We start from the raw sequence: 15260 nt of genomic DNA, 5'->3' as shown, positions 1-15260 counted from the left end.
GTAAGCTCTTATTGCTTCAGAATTTTGGTATGGCACAAATCCACTTTTATCATATTGGGAGCCATGCACATCTGTTCCTGACCTAACCCAAGAATCCGCCTCCACACTGACAGTAATAACTGAGCCGTTAAATTATATTTTATGACAATAGGTGGGAACAGCAAGGGGTGCTAATAATGTTTCTCCTAAACTTCATTTGCTGTGTGATTGTCAGCCACTGCCATTTGTTTTCCATCAAAACTAAGTATAAAAATAAGATTATTGAAGCATGTCTGAAATGGTTATTCTGACATTGTTTGTTATTAATATATTGGATTTATGCTCTCAGATATGGACTAGCAAATTTTGACCATTTGTCTTTTATCAATGAGTCAGTGCTTTGCATAAAGGAGAGGTGGGTGCCACATTATTGCCTGCCAGGGACAGAGGATGCCAGTCAGCAGTGCCATCCATGTGTCGCATGCAAGAGCAGCTCGTCCAGTCCACCAGCTGAGCTGTGTAGTCATTGCCCTAAAAAAAGGGAGAGATGGATACAGATGTCATTACATTAACCAAAAACACAAAACTATGTGGGGGAGGTAGAAAGTCTACTGCTGGCAGTAATTTGTACTTTCAGGTCATGCTTTCAGACAGATGCAAAAAACTGTGTTGCCATTAGATGTGGGATGCATCATCATTAAACTGTCTTGTGTTCTCAGTTAATAGTTGGGTAATTTGCATTGCCGCCTCCTGTTGTGCTGGGAGAGGGGAGGGAATGCGACTGCTATTTGAAGGCTCCATTTTGAGGTTCCTACGCTACACAGCCATAATGCCCAGTCACCCACAGACTTAAGCTCAAACTTCAATCTACCTACACAAGGCTTTACTCAGATCGCCTTGACTGCCTATCTGGTTAATCCCATAGCATGTTAAAGTAAAGCTTAGGTTGACACTTTCTTTGACTGCCTTCAGAACAGAGTTGCCAGTAACAGCAGGATTTTTACACCTCTTGCCTCCTGCCTTGCTTTAAAATGCATTACATTTTTTCATGTAAGTGGAGAAACAAATCTTTTCATTATAAGATGGCTTTGGTCATTCTAGACTGTGGAGGCTTCTGATTAAATTCCACATATTCATTTTGTGGAGACAGAAACTGAAATTCTTACCCCTGACCTTTTAATTCTGATATACTTTCTATATACATTGAGCAATTTTTTTATTTATTTAGTATGTAAAATATGTAAAATATTAATTGAGTCCGCATGTTTACACTGTTTATTATTTGACAACATTGTAACTGTAGAAACTGTCAGCAATATCTCAATAAAGAGGCTATACCTTTGGTATTTCAGACAAATTATGTTACACATTTTAGGAGTAGTCATAATGCACAGAACATTTTGTGAACATGAAGAACATTTAACTGTTTTTGTAGGATGGTGTAACCGATATGAAACGTAAACTGTAAAACTGAAGTGGTTGAATTTGATTCATAAGAAGTGTTTATTTTAAAGCTTCTTTCTTTTAATTTAAGGTTTGAGTCCATTTTACAGTGTTGTATCACCAGACATAAAGGAAGCCTGAGTAAGATGTCCTGAAAGGTTCCTGTGCTCGACGGTTTTATCACTTGGTTTGTGTTCCTGAAGGGTGATTGGATTTCAGATGTCCTTGTTCATTGTGGCCCAGTTAGGCCCCATTGCTGCCTCGGGGCAGGGAGTGATGCGCGCTCATTCTGCCCCTGTGTAGGCGAGCAGTAGAGGGAGCAGATTTATCTGGAGAGGTCTGTGTCTGGACACGTGCGGTTCAGCAGAACTACAAAAGCATATTGTACTCTCCTGACTCAATGGGAGCATTCAACACCAGGCTGCAGCTGTGCGGCTCATGAACATTGCTGCCATTGCATCACTCAAGCGAGGGCACCGGGGGAGGAGGGGCTGCGTCTCCTAGGAGACCACATCCAAATAGCTTTACGCACACTGTAATGTCAGGTCATTTTTGAATGACATTCGACCTTTTGAGTCTGACAGGCTTTCATCAGATGCACTAAATGAGATACAGGAATGTGATTCATTTTTTAAGTGTTTAGAAACCAAGCTCGTTCCTCTCCATTTCCTACTAGCATGCATTGGAGAATATTCCAAACTCATCACCAGGGATTGTTTGTGTAAACTGAGATGTTTAAACCTTGATGCCATTATTTAAATGAGTAAATTACTGGCAAGTTACCCAAATATTTATGGTTCTTTCCAACAGGTGATCATCAACAGCACGATTACACCAAACATGACCTTCACAAAGACCTCACAGAAGTTTGGCCAATGGGCCGACAGCAGGGCCAATACTGTCTTTGGCCTTGGATTTTCTTCAGAACAGCAGCTGGCAAAAGTTAGTGAGACTTTTTGGAATTCTTTGCTCTAATCAGACACACCTGTGCCATTTTTGCAATATGTCCCACTACTTGCCAAGTTAGCTTTTAATGGGGTGCACATTATTAAATGTTTTTTTTTTTTTTTTTTGCAGTTCACTATTGACTGTCACCTGCTTATGTTTTTTATTACAGTTTGCTGAAAAATTCCTGGAAGTCAAAGAGGCAGCAAAACTTGCACGGGACAAATCTCAAGAAAAAATGGAAACCTCAAGTAATCATTCCCAGGTAGTTCAACTGCTTATTGATAAGTGAGCGATTCACAGTTTTGCTACCAGATGGATCTTGCTTGACCTTTATTTGCCCAAAGTTTCAACTTATTCACCTCTTAAACTCAGCAGCCCTGAAATCGATCTGTATCATGATAACAAATGAATGACTTGTGTTAGCACAGATGCTGAGCAGGGTCTGAAGTGACACATATTGCTTACCGGGAGTATATCTGCGGGATCATCTCCCACTACTGAAAATAGATGGGTAGTGAGAGCACAGCAGCAGACCTATCAGGGCTATCAGGTGTCTGCACCAGATTAATCATGCTCAGAAAGCTCAAGACTCCAAGGATAGTAATCCATTTGATGGTTTGCTAATGTGTGTAAAAGCCATTTTAATGGTCATAATTCCTGTGAAATTACCTGATAGTTATATTGTGTCCATTAATTTAGAACAGCCTTTGAAAACAAGGTCATTATCTTTCATTTACAGCAGCTTCTCTGCAGTACTTTGGTGTTTCTCATCTCAGTCTGTAAGTGGCAGAAATGACAGTAAACTGCCATTCAGATACATTTGTGCCTCGGTCTGTGTAATCAGACTTTCCACAGATTAGAGAAGCTGATACAGCTTGGGAAGGTGGTTGGCTACATTGGGATCTGCATAATTCAGGCTCTCAGTGCCTTTTAAAGGATGCTTCTGATGGAGGCTATGAATGCAGAAATGGTTTCCTAAATTTAATGACATATTCACATGCATACTCACTTCTGAAAATATTCTGTGTCAAAGGTTTTCTGGGAGCAACTAGCAGCATGCTTTTTACCGCCTCCTCCTGTTCTCCTCCCTCCTCCTCCCTCCTCCTCATCCTCCTCTGCTGAAGGAATCTGGCCGTGACACCCCGTCGTCCACTCAGGCCTCCAGCATCAATGGCACCGACGATGAGAAGATCTCTCACGTGGGGCCTGTGGACGCACTGCTGAAGAGTGAGAACGACCGCCTGAAGACCGCTGTAGAACAGAGGTGACTTCCTCTCGCAAACGCAGGCCCCTTCCTCATTCCTCCCACCCTGTGATCGTCACATCCTGCCGCAAAACGCTAGAGGGCAAAGAGAGTTTCACAGTAGTTTGTCTAAATCTTTTCTTTGTACCCACTGCTGCAAAGCAGTCTTGTGGACCATGAGTGTAGATAACAATAGCTATTAAGCCGTTTTCCCTGGAAGGTTAGCCAAGGTGTCAGTGCACATTAACCGGCAGTGACTGCCCATAATTGCTGTTATTGTTGGACTGACGTTTAAGAGCGACTGTACCAAAGGAAATGGAACGGATTTCTGCCTTGCCTCTGGATCAGTAGTCCATCTTATCTTTGGCTCACTTGACAGTATTTATCCCTCAGAGCACTAGCGTCACTTAGCAGGCTGCTCTGCTATTGAAGTGCACAGTGTTGTCAGAGAGGCAGTGCCTGCACAAGATGGCAGGCGATGTTGTTCTGGGATCTGATCCAAGGACCTCGTGCCAGGCCATGCCAGTGCTATGCTTGTCTTATGTTGGGTATGGGTAACGCGTGACAGCGATGTGCTGATATTTCAACAGTGCAGCAACCGAGTCATACGAGGCATATGCAGTGTGAGTGGCCCGGAGGGGGAGTCTGGCAGAGATGATAAACCGTGCACACGGCACCAGGGAACGATAAGGCAAAATGGAAAATGCCTCTAAGGGATTCTCCGTTATGTAATGTCCGCACTTGTGTGACATGTGAAGGGCAGGTGGATGAACATCACGCAGTGACAACAAAAAAACCTCACATAATCAGTAGTACCAGTTGAGAGTACTGTGGGTGAAGCCAAGTGTCAAAATGTATAGCAGTATCACAGCAAGCAGTCAGGCTGTGGTTTTGCAATGTTACCAATTCTAACTGGAAGCTACTATAGCCCTATTGTAGTATTGCATTACAATATTTTAAAGCCTCCAAGGAGTGCACACTGCTAACATCTGTAGTGTTTATTACAATAATCACTTAATATGCATATCTACTCAGAACTGCAAATTTGCATATTTAATTAAATAAAATTGTTAAGGAGAACTTGACCATTGACTCAAGTGTTTGGATGGTCAGGGCAAGCACATTCTGTGTGAATTTATCATTTTCTTTTACATCCAAAAACACTTGCCTTTGGTTTCCTTTTTTGAGACCTCTTGTGCTTGATGTCACAGGCCAGGATCCCCGTACAAATTCACTTAGCATTAGTTAGACTGAAGTTACAGAATGAAGCCTCAGTTAACCACACAAGGATATTTTCCATGTGAACTTTGTGACATCACCACAAAGTGATGAGCAGTGGTAACCTGGAAACCAGGAGAAGGAGACCTGCTGCTACAAAAGATAAAGGGATAGCCAGTGGGCTTCCAGTGAGCAAGGCAGAAGTAATAAACATAGCCATTTAATTTTCCACATATGCTTACCAGAGAGCCCCGTAGGGAGGAGGACAGAGTTGCCAAGCTCCCTCAAGTAGCCAGGGAGTGTCGTAATGGGCGATGAAAGACCGTTTCAGTCCACATCATACACTAGTTAGAGCACTCTGTAAGATCCAAAGGAATGAAAGGCGCTGCATAACTCTCAGTAACATTAAGCATCAAATAAGAGCTGCAACTGTAAGATGCTGAGTGGGCCTATCATTCCCCCAGCTGGTTTTTTGTAGGACCCCCTAGGAGATGCTTGTGTATCGTGATTGCTCCAAACATCAAGCATCAGAGGAAATAACAAAATGATGGAGCCTCTAAGCACTCCAAATGGAAAGTGAGGGACTTCTTGAGCTACCAATAAAGCTTGCTTAATGGCTTTTAGTAAGACCTATTGTGTGAAATGGCCTATTGTGGTGCTTCCATTGACCTCTTCAATCCATGCATACTCAGAGTGCAACAGCAATGTGCCCATTCCCACTGGCAAGAAAGATAGCATCATTTGCTTCTTCAGAAAAAAAATAGCTAACATTTGCTGTGGATAAGGCAAAGGAAAGGAAACAAGAATTAACAAGAACTTTAGAGGCAGTTAGCTCTGTCCTATCATTTCGGTAATTTATTTTAAATTAAAGTTTATTTACAAAATCTCTTCTGAACAGTTATTAGTTTGTACTGACCACAACTTGATGGACAAGAGCAATAGTTAAGCCCATTCACTGCACTTTGGAAATGTAAGATTGATTTGTGTCCTAAAAGCTTCCCAATATTTTATTGACATATTTCCATAATGCCAACATTACCAGCTAGTTGCTACTCTTATATAACCAGCACCTTGACACACAGCAGTAATGTGTTCTGGACCAGCTGGATATTGCAATCAATATGCTTTAATGGTTAGCTGGCTATCAAGGGATTATGGAAACAACTGTGTCAAATGATACACAAAAAAAACAGAAATGAGGTATTTTTGAACAGATGTCTTTAAAAAAACTATTATATTTAAGCTTTGGAATGCAGGTGGCAGTTTGCTGTTTCATTAAAGAAAAAAGTCATTCTGACTGTTTATTTACCTGACATGACTTAATTCAGAAAAAAAACATGAATTCTCTTATCCAGAGCAATTTACACAACAATTAGCATAACATTTACATTGCATCCATTTATACAGCTGGATATATACTGAAGCAATGCAGGTTAAATGTACCTTGTCTTACCTGGGAATCAAACTTGTGATCTTTAGGTTATAAGACCAGCTCTTTACCCATACTGAACCAGATGAAGAGGTGCATCAAGCAGACCATCAACATCAGGATTTATTCACTTCTTAAATGCGCTGTGTTGACAATGAAAATCACACTGGGTTCTGTGCAGAAGAATTTCTATAGTTATTCTTGAGCATTTCAATATCACATAATTCAGTGCTATTCCATTATCCAGTATCAGATGTTCATATATTATGGATGTTAATAAGATCTTGTTATACTGCGCTATACTGTACTGTACTAAGTGGACTTGGAGTGGTTTCTTCTCACTTTTCCTCACACCTCGCTCTCCTGTCTCTTAGCAATACTAATGCCAAAAAGTGGGAGACAGAACTACAGACCTTGAGGGAAAGCAATGCCCGTCTGGTGGAATCACTGAAGGAGTCCACCAACAATGTGGAAACGTGGAAGAAGCAGCTGGCCACGTGCAAGGAGGAGAGCAATCAACTCAGGGAAAAGGTCTGGTCCCCTCACCTTGGGCCAGAATAGAGATCACTAAAATGGGAAAAGAGCGTCTTAATGCTGCATGTTCCATTTGAGATGGAAATCCCAAACCTACTGAAATCCATGGTAATCTACCATGAGCTGAAGATTAATTACAGCAAGAGCAGGAGGAAGTCTCAAATATATCTGCCATGTCAGCTTCTCTCAGCCAAAAAGCCGTGCTTTCGCCATAATTTGTACTTACAAAATATAACTTTTGTTTCATGTGGCATGTGTCAAGAAAAGTATTCCCTGCAGTTATCATAATCACTTGTTATTCTAAATTACAAAATGCATTTAAGTCTTGGTTTCGTCGCAGAAACCATTCCACAGACTTGCATCACAGTGCAAACTTAGCTAGCCAGCAGAGCTGCAGTTCTCTGATGCCACTGCCCATGAGGGGATCCTGCACATTTTAACCTAGCCTTGTGACCTGAGGTGGGTAACCCGGCTTCAAAGAGTAAAAAAAAAAAGACTGACCATGTATTTGCGCCATCACCATGCACTAAACCAGCTGATTCTAATTAGCATAACTCTTCACCATGATAGGAGAACTAACTATTGTAATCAGCTGGTTTAGTGCATGTTGGTGGAGCAAATACATGGTTAGTCTTTTTACTCTTTGAAGCCGGGTTACCCGCCTCTGCTTGTGACAGCTGGGGACCCCACTGATGAGGAGTTGTGTCCCTGGCTGCAGATCGCAGAGCTGGAGGCGCAGTGTGACGAGGCCACTCAGGAGAAGGAGAGGAACGCCCAGCTGACAGAGCGGGTGCAGGAACTGGAGTCTGAACTGCAGGAAAAGGAACAGGTGAGGCCTTCACAGCAATCCAGTCAGCAGCCGAGCATTGTGGGCACAGACGCACACATATGCAAACACATACAGGCTCTTTGCTTATTCACCACTCCTTTGTAAGGGCTGAGGTTTCTTTTGTTATTATTTGAAACTTTTTTGGTTTTTTATTTCCCCTTCATGAAAGGCTTCAATGCCATCAGAAAAGTGCACCTCATAAATATCTCTGAAATAAATTGTTAATCTTGCCTGTTCTTTGTTGTTCTTGGAAAATATTTTATTAAGCTAGGTCTTCTTTTTTGACTCAGAAGTGCAAGCTGTGCAATAAAGAGTAGAACAGTGGCAGTTTGAATGGGCTAGTTTAGGATGGTGTTCATTAAAGGTATTGGAGAATAAGTAGTGCCCCTATGTAGTTAATTCATTTTGAAGGAACTTTGTGTTTACCCATGGTCCCATGGGAAATTATTAGCTTTAAATAAGAAAATAGATCAATTACTTTGGAGGTCTTATACAGGAACTCACATATTATAACAAAAGAATGAGCTTGTTATCTTAAACCAACAAAAATTTGATTTATGTCTACGATTTTATGTCTTAATTTTGCTAAAGGTGCTTTTTCACGTACCTACAAAAGACACTTCAGTAGACCACATAATATTTAATATATCTCTGAAATAGCTTTATTTTGGGGCTTCAGAGTGGCTCAGTCCAAGAAGGTACTTATTGCAGGGGCATGCTTGATCTTGTAGCCACGAGTTTCACTAAGACTGGAAGCCCACAGTGAGACAGTTGTCCTCCTTCTTTCAAGGGTAGGATGGGTTTCAGTCAGGTTTCTTTGGGGTACCACTGAATTAGAAGTAGCTCTAGCTCTCTCCTGTAGTACTTTGTGCTATGTGGCATGCAGGGTGTAAAATGGCATGCACATCAAAGGAATGCATGTGCTTCATGGCTGGCTGCTTGTATGCTAGCATGTGCCCTCTTGAATTGTAAATTACGTTTGTAGTAGTCACGACCGAGGATTCCAAATTGGGTTAAAAAAAATGAAAGAAATATGGAATACAGTTTTTTCAAAAAATATTTCTCAAGACAGCGTGACCCATTTTAATTATTTTTCTGCCATTTGAGGATGAAAATAAGGAGTTTGAAGCATAAGCGCTCCTTCGGATCATTATTCTACTGTCACCGTCCTTCATTCACAACAGTTACAGGCCCTGTCTTGTGGCTCCTGCATTGCCGTTAGCCTTAATTAGGATCTGGTCTTGCTGTGGCAGAGCTTTAGTTTGACCCTTGTTCATTAATGGCTAAATGCTATCCCTGCCTGGAGACAGCCATTTCATTAGCATTGACTTTTGCTCGGTCCTCCTTTTTCTTTTTTTTGTCTGCCTGGGATGTCAGCGTGCGTCACTCTCATGAGCCTGACAGGGGCCTTATTTAGCGCTGTGGCGACGGCTCGGATGGTAGCAGCTGCTGTCTCGCTCACAGCACGGAGGCTCCTGCGCCTCCCCCTTCGCCGCATTGTCCTGATTTCCAGCCGAGAGTTTGCCATGTCAAATGGCCGCGCAAGCCAGCTAAGTCTACCTCCTCGGAGCCTACATCATTACTGCCGATCCTCAGGAAAAGCACACACACTTCTGTTAGCATGTACAGTAGAAATCCCCTCTGGAAACGGCGAAGACAGTGAGAATGTGCGGGCGGAATGTGGATCACCCAAATAATGTCGGGTGTCGTGTTTCCCTCAACACAGGATAGCTGGTACAGAAGTCCAGAGGCTGAACCACCAAACAGGGTCAGCAGTGGAAGGGAGGATGATATACTCCTAAATATATATAGACTGCTACACCCAAAAGTGTTTACAGCATGTTACTTCAACCAGGTTAGGAATACAGTTAGCTTTCTGAATTTAATACACAAATGCTCCCGGTAATATGAAACAGATTGTTCATGTAAAAAGTTTTATTCAGACTGGATCAAAGAAACAGAACGTTGCGAGAGGACTGCATTGCATAACACGGGAACATGTGGGCAGCATAGGCTGTCCGACATGCAGTTATGACTCAGGGGACGGGCCAGCTTGCAGCAAGGCAGGGCTGTCCCAGAGCTCTCCAAGCTCTACTGCACCAAACCCGCCCAGAGAGGGGGAAACGTGACCGCGAATTATTGGGCCCCATAGTGTCTCACGCCTACATTTCCTGTCTGTCTCAATCTCTGATTTGACAGCTCTGGGAGAAAGCCACTTTTGGGTAATTTTGAAGGCTGACCAATTATTGCAGTCTTAACTTGAGCTCATGAAAGCTTTATGCGCTTCTTTCTGCAGGATTAGCCTGATTCATACAGAATTTAATCTGTGCAGCCACCGTCTCCTAATGCGTTCTGCAAGCAGCATGTCGGCCCAGACAGTCCCCTGTGTCTGTGGGCTGATCTGGCAGAATATTTCAGTGCTCTTCGGATTCCCTTTCCTCCAAGAATGTGTACAGTGTGCAGTCACATGGGGATATGAAATATGAATGTACTGCGTACAGTATGAGGGGTTTTCATGTATAACTGTACAGTTTAAAGTATGAAGGGGCTTCATGTATGAATGTACAGGTTAAAGTATGATGAGGTTTTATGTATAAATGTACAGTTTCCAGTATGAAGGAGCTTCATATATAAATGTACAGTTTACAGTATGAGGGGTTTCATGTATAAATGTACAGTTTACAGTATGAGGGGTTTCATGTATAAACATACCGTTTACAGTATGAGCGGTTTCATGTTTAAACGTACAGGCTACAGACTGAGGCAGGCGTAATGTATTAATGTACAGTCCTAGTTGGTTGATGTATGAATGAACAATGTGCATTGGGGATTTATTGTATAAATGGATACAGTCTCAGGGGGTTTTAATCTTTTTAATCAGATTGGAGTCTCGTGGGATTGGGGTAATGTTTCAGTGTGCCGTTTCTGTATTGTCTGATGTTTTTGCAGGAACTGGAGAACCTGAGGAAGCAAGCTGAGATAATCCCCCAACTCATGGAAGAATGTGAAAACATCACACAGAAACTACAGGTGCATTACAAAACAGCATTGCATTATCGCTGTGATATGATTGATTCACATCTTTTGTGCAGTATTAGAAAGCTACTACAGATATGCAATATTATTGCAATATTATATTACATTATTATATTATTATATTACTGTGTATTACACAGAATTTTAAGAAGCCCTAATAAAGCAGTATTTCAGTGTCATAGCGCTCAGGTGTGGAGGGGGAACGCATCTGTTCAGCAGGATCAGGCTATGGAATCACAGTACTTAGAATAGAAACCCAAACTTAATCAACTGCAGGATGGCATCTGTTTGTCATGGTATGTAAGACATGATTGGCTGGTGACATTATGGCTTCAAATTTAATGCGCTATTAACAGTACTACCAAGCATTTAACACCGAGTCTGTTAGAGTCCGTCCCTGGTGGCATAGAAATGAACAGCACATTTTGTGTTTTGTTGCCAAGGGAAAAGGTTGTTGCCGCCTCCTTTCTTTAATCACACGATATTAATATTTTTATTGGGGTCACCTTTGATGTAAATGTCAGTAGACAGAATTTTAAATGATAGCCACCCTGCTCTTAATCCATCTTACCCTGCCTTTCCAAGTTTGAAATGAGTCAGAATAATTCCATCAGAGGGAGATGCAGCACAGAGGAGAAAGACAATACTAAAATCAACACTGGCATACCTCAAATATTTCACCTCACAATGCAATCTGGAAACGGCGACATAGCTATGGCTGGTACAAGTACTTGGGGATGAGCAGAAATGAGGAAGGTTAGAGGAGCTGGAAAATTCCAGAAGCCACTTCAAACTATAAATCCCATCTTATAGCAGACCCACTGAGACAAGGTCACTGGAACCTTCTACACAGTAATGCCAGAGAGCTGCAATGACTTTATTGCTTTGCCATGTTGCCACAGGTCCTAAGCCAAACATGTTATGTTTCATCATAGGTGGCTGAGACGAAGAACAAAGACCTGGAGGACAGAATAGAGACACTACAGGCTGACATAGATGACAACCACCACAAGCAGGGTCACCTGAGGGTCGAGCTCAAGAAATTCATGGACGTCTTGGATGGGAAGATTGATGAACTCCACGAGTTCCGACAAGGCCTGTCTAAACTAGGGGTGGATAACTGAGGGGATGGACCGGATGAGCTGTACTGATTTTAGAGGCGGACATCGTCAGGGTTCTGGGATGGCATGTCCCAAAGTGTGTTCTGCTGCACCAATCAAATTAAAAGACTAATGAAAGGGAGAGAAACAAAATGGCAGGAGTTCTCCAGCTATTGGAACGTTCTTGTGTCAATGTTCTGGAATCACACTTAGACCAGAATTCATACATTACTGAACAGTTATAATTAACCATTATTTAGAAGGAGAAAAAAGAATTGATGGACAGATGAGGGGTTCAATCCTAATTGAGACCTGTGCATATGGTTCACGTAGCTAGAGGGGAACGCAGCTAGATAACTCACTGGCAAGTGGTAAAGCACAGCAAAACAGCAAGCAAGTCATGGCTTTCAGTTACACTGGCCACCTTGAGGGGAAAAAAGAGAAAAGGGAATCTCATATGGTTGAACACGGTTGAATCGTGATGATCTCAGGTCAGTTCCCCACAATATGCACATACAAGATCTGCACATTGTCACAAAGTGCCTCAGTTTCAAGTCTTTCTGATCTGCAACAAAGGCCCATCCCTCTGCATACAAGCTCTTTTATAACCACAACAGAAGAGTCAAGGATTAATATAATTATTTGTACTTTCATATGTGTTTTTAAATTCATACAATTTCATTTCTTTGCTGACCATGGCCTATAGTACAAATTTAAAGGTTCCTCAAAATTGTATTGAATTACATGAATCAAGCTTAGAAAAGTCATGGAACACTAAAGGATGTAAACTAGAATGGTGATTATACTAAGAAAAAAGACAAGCACATCCTATGGATGCTGTTATACTTTTGTAGTTATAAACATCACAAAGAAAAAAAATGAGTAAGCTTTTCTTGTAAAGCTTATAGAAATGGTGAAAAGGTTTCAGTAATAAATCCCTTGTTGCTTTGGAAATGCAGTGTGCAAGATTGTATGTGCATTAGACGCTTTTAGTAATTCTGATAGGGGAACTTGTGATAAACTGTGGGAGGGATATCCAAAACCATGGCAGAAACCCAGTTTACGGTTGCTGTGTTCAAAGGATTTTGCATGAGTGATACTTTTTTTTTTGTCGATTCTTAGGGCAAAGTATGTCTGAATCTGTCATTCGCACAAAGAATGTGCTTCCCACATTACTGTTTCTTATTCGGTTGTGATATTTTGGGGAAAGGGTGCATTACTGCTGCTAGACTATGGAATTTTTGTGTAAATGTAAATGTACTACATGAATACGACTCTGCGGGCCGTCAATACAGCCTGGCGAATTTACTTGTTTTCCAAAAATCGTTGTGCTGGTGTCTATGGTTTTCTCATTCCAGCAGGGACCCAGTAACCTAACAGCACTACCTTATGTTCTCTAAGAGTACAGTGTATTAATTATACAAATGTATTGGGTTAATACATTTTATATATAGAGATCCAGTTTTTTTGTTAGTTTTTTTTTTTTTTGGGGGGGGGGTACTGTGTTCAGTGTTTTCTAAGAAAAGATGTGAAGTCCCTCTCTTCCTCTTGAATGCAGCTCTGTGCTGTGTTTGAATGTTGTGGTTCACATAAATCAGTTTGGCGTCTTGTAGATGAACAGCTGTGGGAAACTATTATTCTATGTGTGTAACGATTATTCTATTTTCCATCACTGGTCAGAAAGGATTTTTCAAGATAATGCTCACGACAGATGAACAACTTTGTCCATCTCCTTGCACATATAGAATATTTCCCCTTCACAGATGCTGAAAATGCTTAATGCTTCAGTTTATGAAGGGGTTGTGCCTATGATGACAAGTGAGAATACAGAAATATTCATTGACAGAAACTACTCCTATCCACCTTTGTGATTTCTGGTCATTATTGTAACATATAGAGTTATTGTTAAAATATAGTTTCATTTAAATGTGCTGTCTGTTGGTTTTCTTTCACAAGACAATTCGCTGATCTTCCAGGTGAAGATATATTTGTCTTTTGTGATGATAAGACAAAAGATTTGGTGCACGGAACATTTCTTAATAAGGATCCCACAAACTTAAGCACTGTGGAGAGACAGGCGTCTCTTTAACACTTCTTTCTTTTAAACGAAGCTTTCATTCACACATTTTCTCATGAATATCTTACCCGATGCATTTGCCTTTGTGTGCTAGTGCAGAAGCACAGCCTGTTCTGCTGCATCCCTGTGCTCTAGGAGATGACTGTAGTGCGTTTGAGAGGCCACGTTGCCACGGAAACTTAATCCCCCCCACTCACTCCCGGTATCGATTTTTCTCTCGTAGCGAGATTCTATGTAAAGGTTAATAGGCTTCATTTACAAATGCTTGTACGTCCTAGCCTGTAGACGAGAAAGGACAAGCTAAAATGAATAAGCAGTTTCCTCAAACATGATAACTGTAATAACTGTGGGATTTTATTAGCTATGACATATACCCTTTTGAGTATGCAGTAATATTTATTATATCTAGTTACTTTCATCAGACTGAAACGTTCATATTTAGCGTATATGCATATAAAAGGAACAAAAAGAAATGTATCTGAAGTGCATTTGAGATGATTACAAATGGTCTATTATTTAATTTCTGGCAGACAAAGAAACATGCTGGTCAAGTTCATGGCGTCAGTGAAAAGTACAAATCGATGAGGCTCCATCTTCACTTCAGGCACATTGTTGTGCAAGGATACCCTTGCCTTGAGGCATTCAGAGAAAAAGCGAGATTTCTTTTCCTCTGGTGATCCTCAGAAAGGGGTTCAGCTCTCTATCAAGCATTCTCAGAGTGTCAGTGTGATGAGTGGGCGAGTTGGTAAAATATAATTAAGAATGTGTGGGGCTGATGCTACTGTAGCCTACCACTGCTGAGCCTTCCTGTTTCCATAGTAACGGCAGTAGCTCAGATTTGACTTGCTCCGCTTGTTTGATACGTACCTGCACCGAGGTATGCTTTCTGTCACTCAGAAGTAGAGAGATGTCACATGCATGAGTCACAAGTGTTCCGTGAACCCGATAGTGGGAGGGGAAGAAGGATATAGCATACAAGTTGTTCCGAGTCCATTTCTTTAGAACTAGAGCTAAAAGGATACACAACATGGAAGCTCTTTCAATCAAAACTCTGCTGAAGCTAGACAATGGCTAATGCTGGTTTCTTTGTGTTAGGTCAGCACAGTGGAATTTTAGATATCCCATGGGCTGCCCTTCGGGAAGTCTAATCAGCATCATATCCGCACCATGGCATTTTCCTTTTTATTTTACATTCTCACTAGGTCTCCCAGATCCTCAGTCCAGTTCCGCATGAATGAATTAAGCTGGATGTGCCTGTGCTTTGGTGTTATTAGAGCAGTTCTTAAATCTGCCGTGGTCACTCAGACCTATGCAGGTGTGTGGATTGTACTACCACAAGGTGGCAGTAGAAATGGGATCACCTTCTGGAAGGGAGGGTGTGAAACAGGTTAGACGCTCTAATTGAGCCACAGGAGGGATTATCA

At 41.5% G+C, this 15260-nt stretch overlaps 1 protein-coding gene across 3 annotated transcripts in view; it reads left to right on the top strand.

The window, feature by feature from the left end:
* Nucleotides 1-13690, top strand: part of homer2 (homer scaffold protein 2) — a 34071-nt gene extending 20381 nt beyond the window's left edge. For all 3 annotated transcript variants that reach the window (XM_035416542.1, XM_035416541.1, XM_035416543.1), the window contains 7 exons: nt 2233-2364; nt 2540-2632; nt 3495-3634; nt 6635-6791; nt 7513-7623; nt 10573-10653; nt 11595-13690. In XM_035416542.1, coding sequence (XP_035272433.1) covers nt 2263-2364; nt 2540-2632; nt 3495-3634; nt 6635-6791; nt 7513-7623; nt 10573-10653; nt 11595-11783 — 873 coding nt within the window. In that variant the 5' untranslated portion in view covers nt 2233-2262 and the 3' untranslated portion in view covers nt 11784-13690. The remainder of the gene's footprint in view (nt 1-2232; nt 2365-2539; nt 2633-3494; nt 3635-6634; nt 6792-7512; nt 7624-10572; nt 10654-11594) is intronic.
* Nucleotides 13691-15260: the final 1570 nt, after the last annotated feature.

The sequence above is a fragment of the Anguilla anguilla genome, chromosome 5, assembly GCF_013347855.1.
Source record: "Anguilla anguilla isolate fAngAng1 chromosome 5, fAngAng1.pri, whole genome shotgun sequence".
Taxonomy (NCBI): Eukaryota; Metazoa; Chordata; class Actinopteri; order Anguilliformes; family Anguillidae; genus Anguilla; species Anguilla anguilla.
This window is presented reverse-complemented; position numbering and strand designations above follow the sequence as displayed.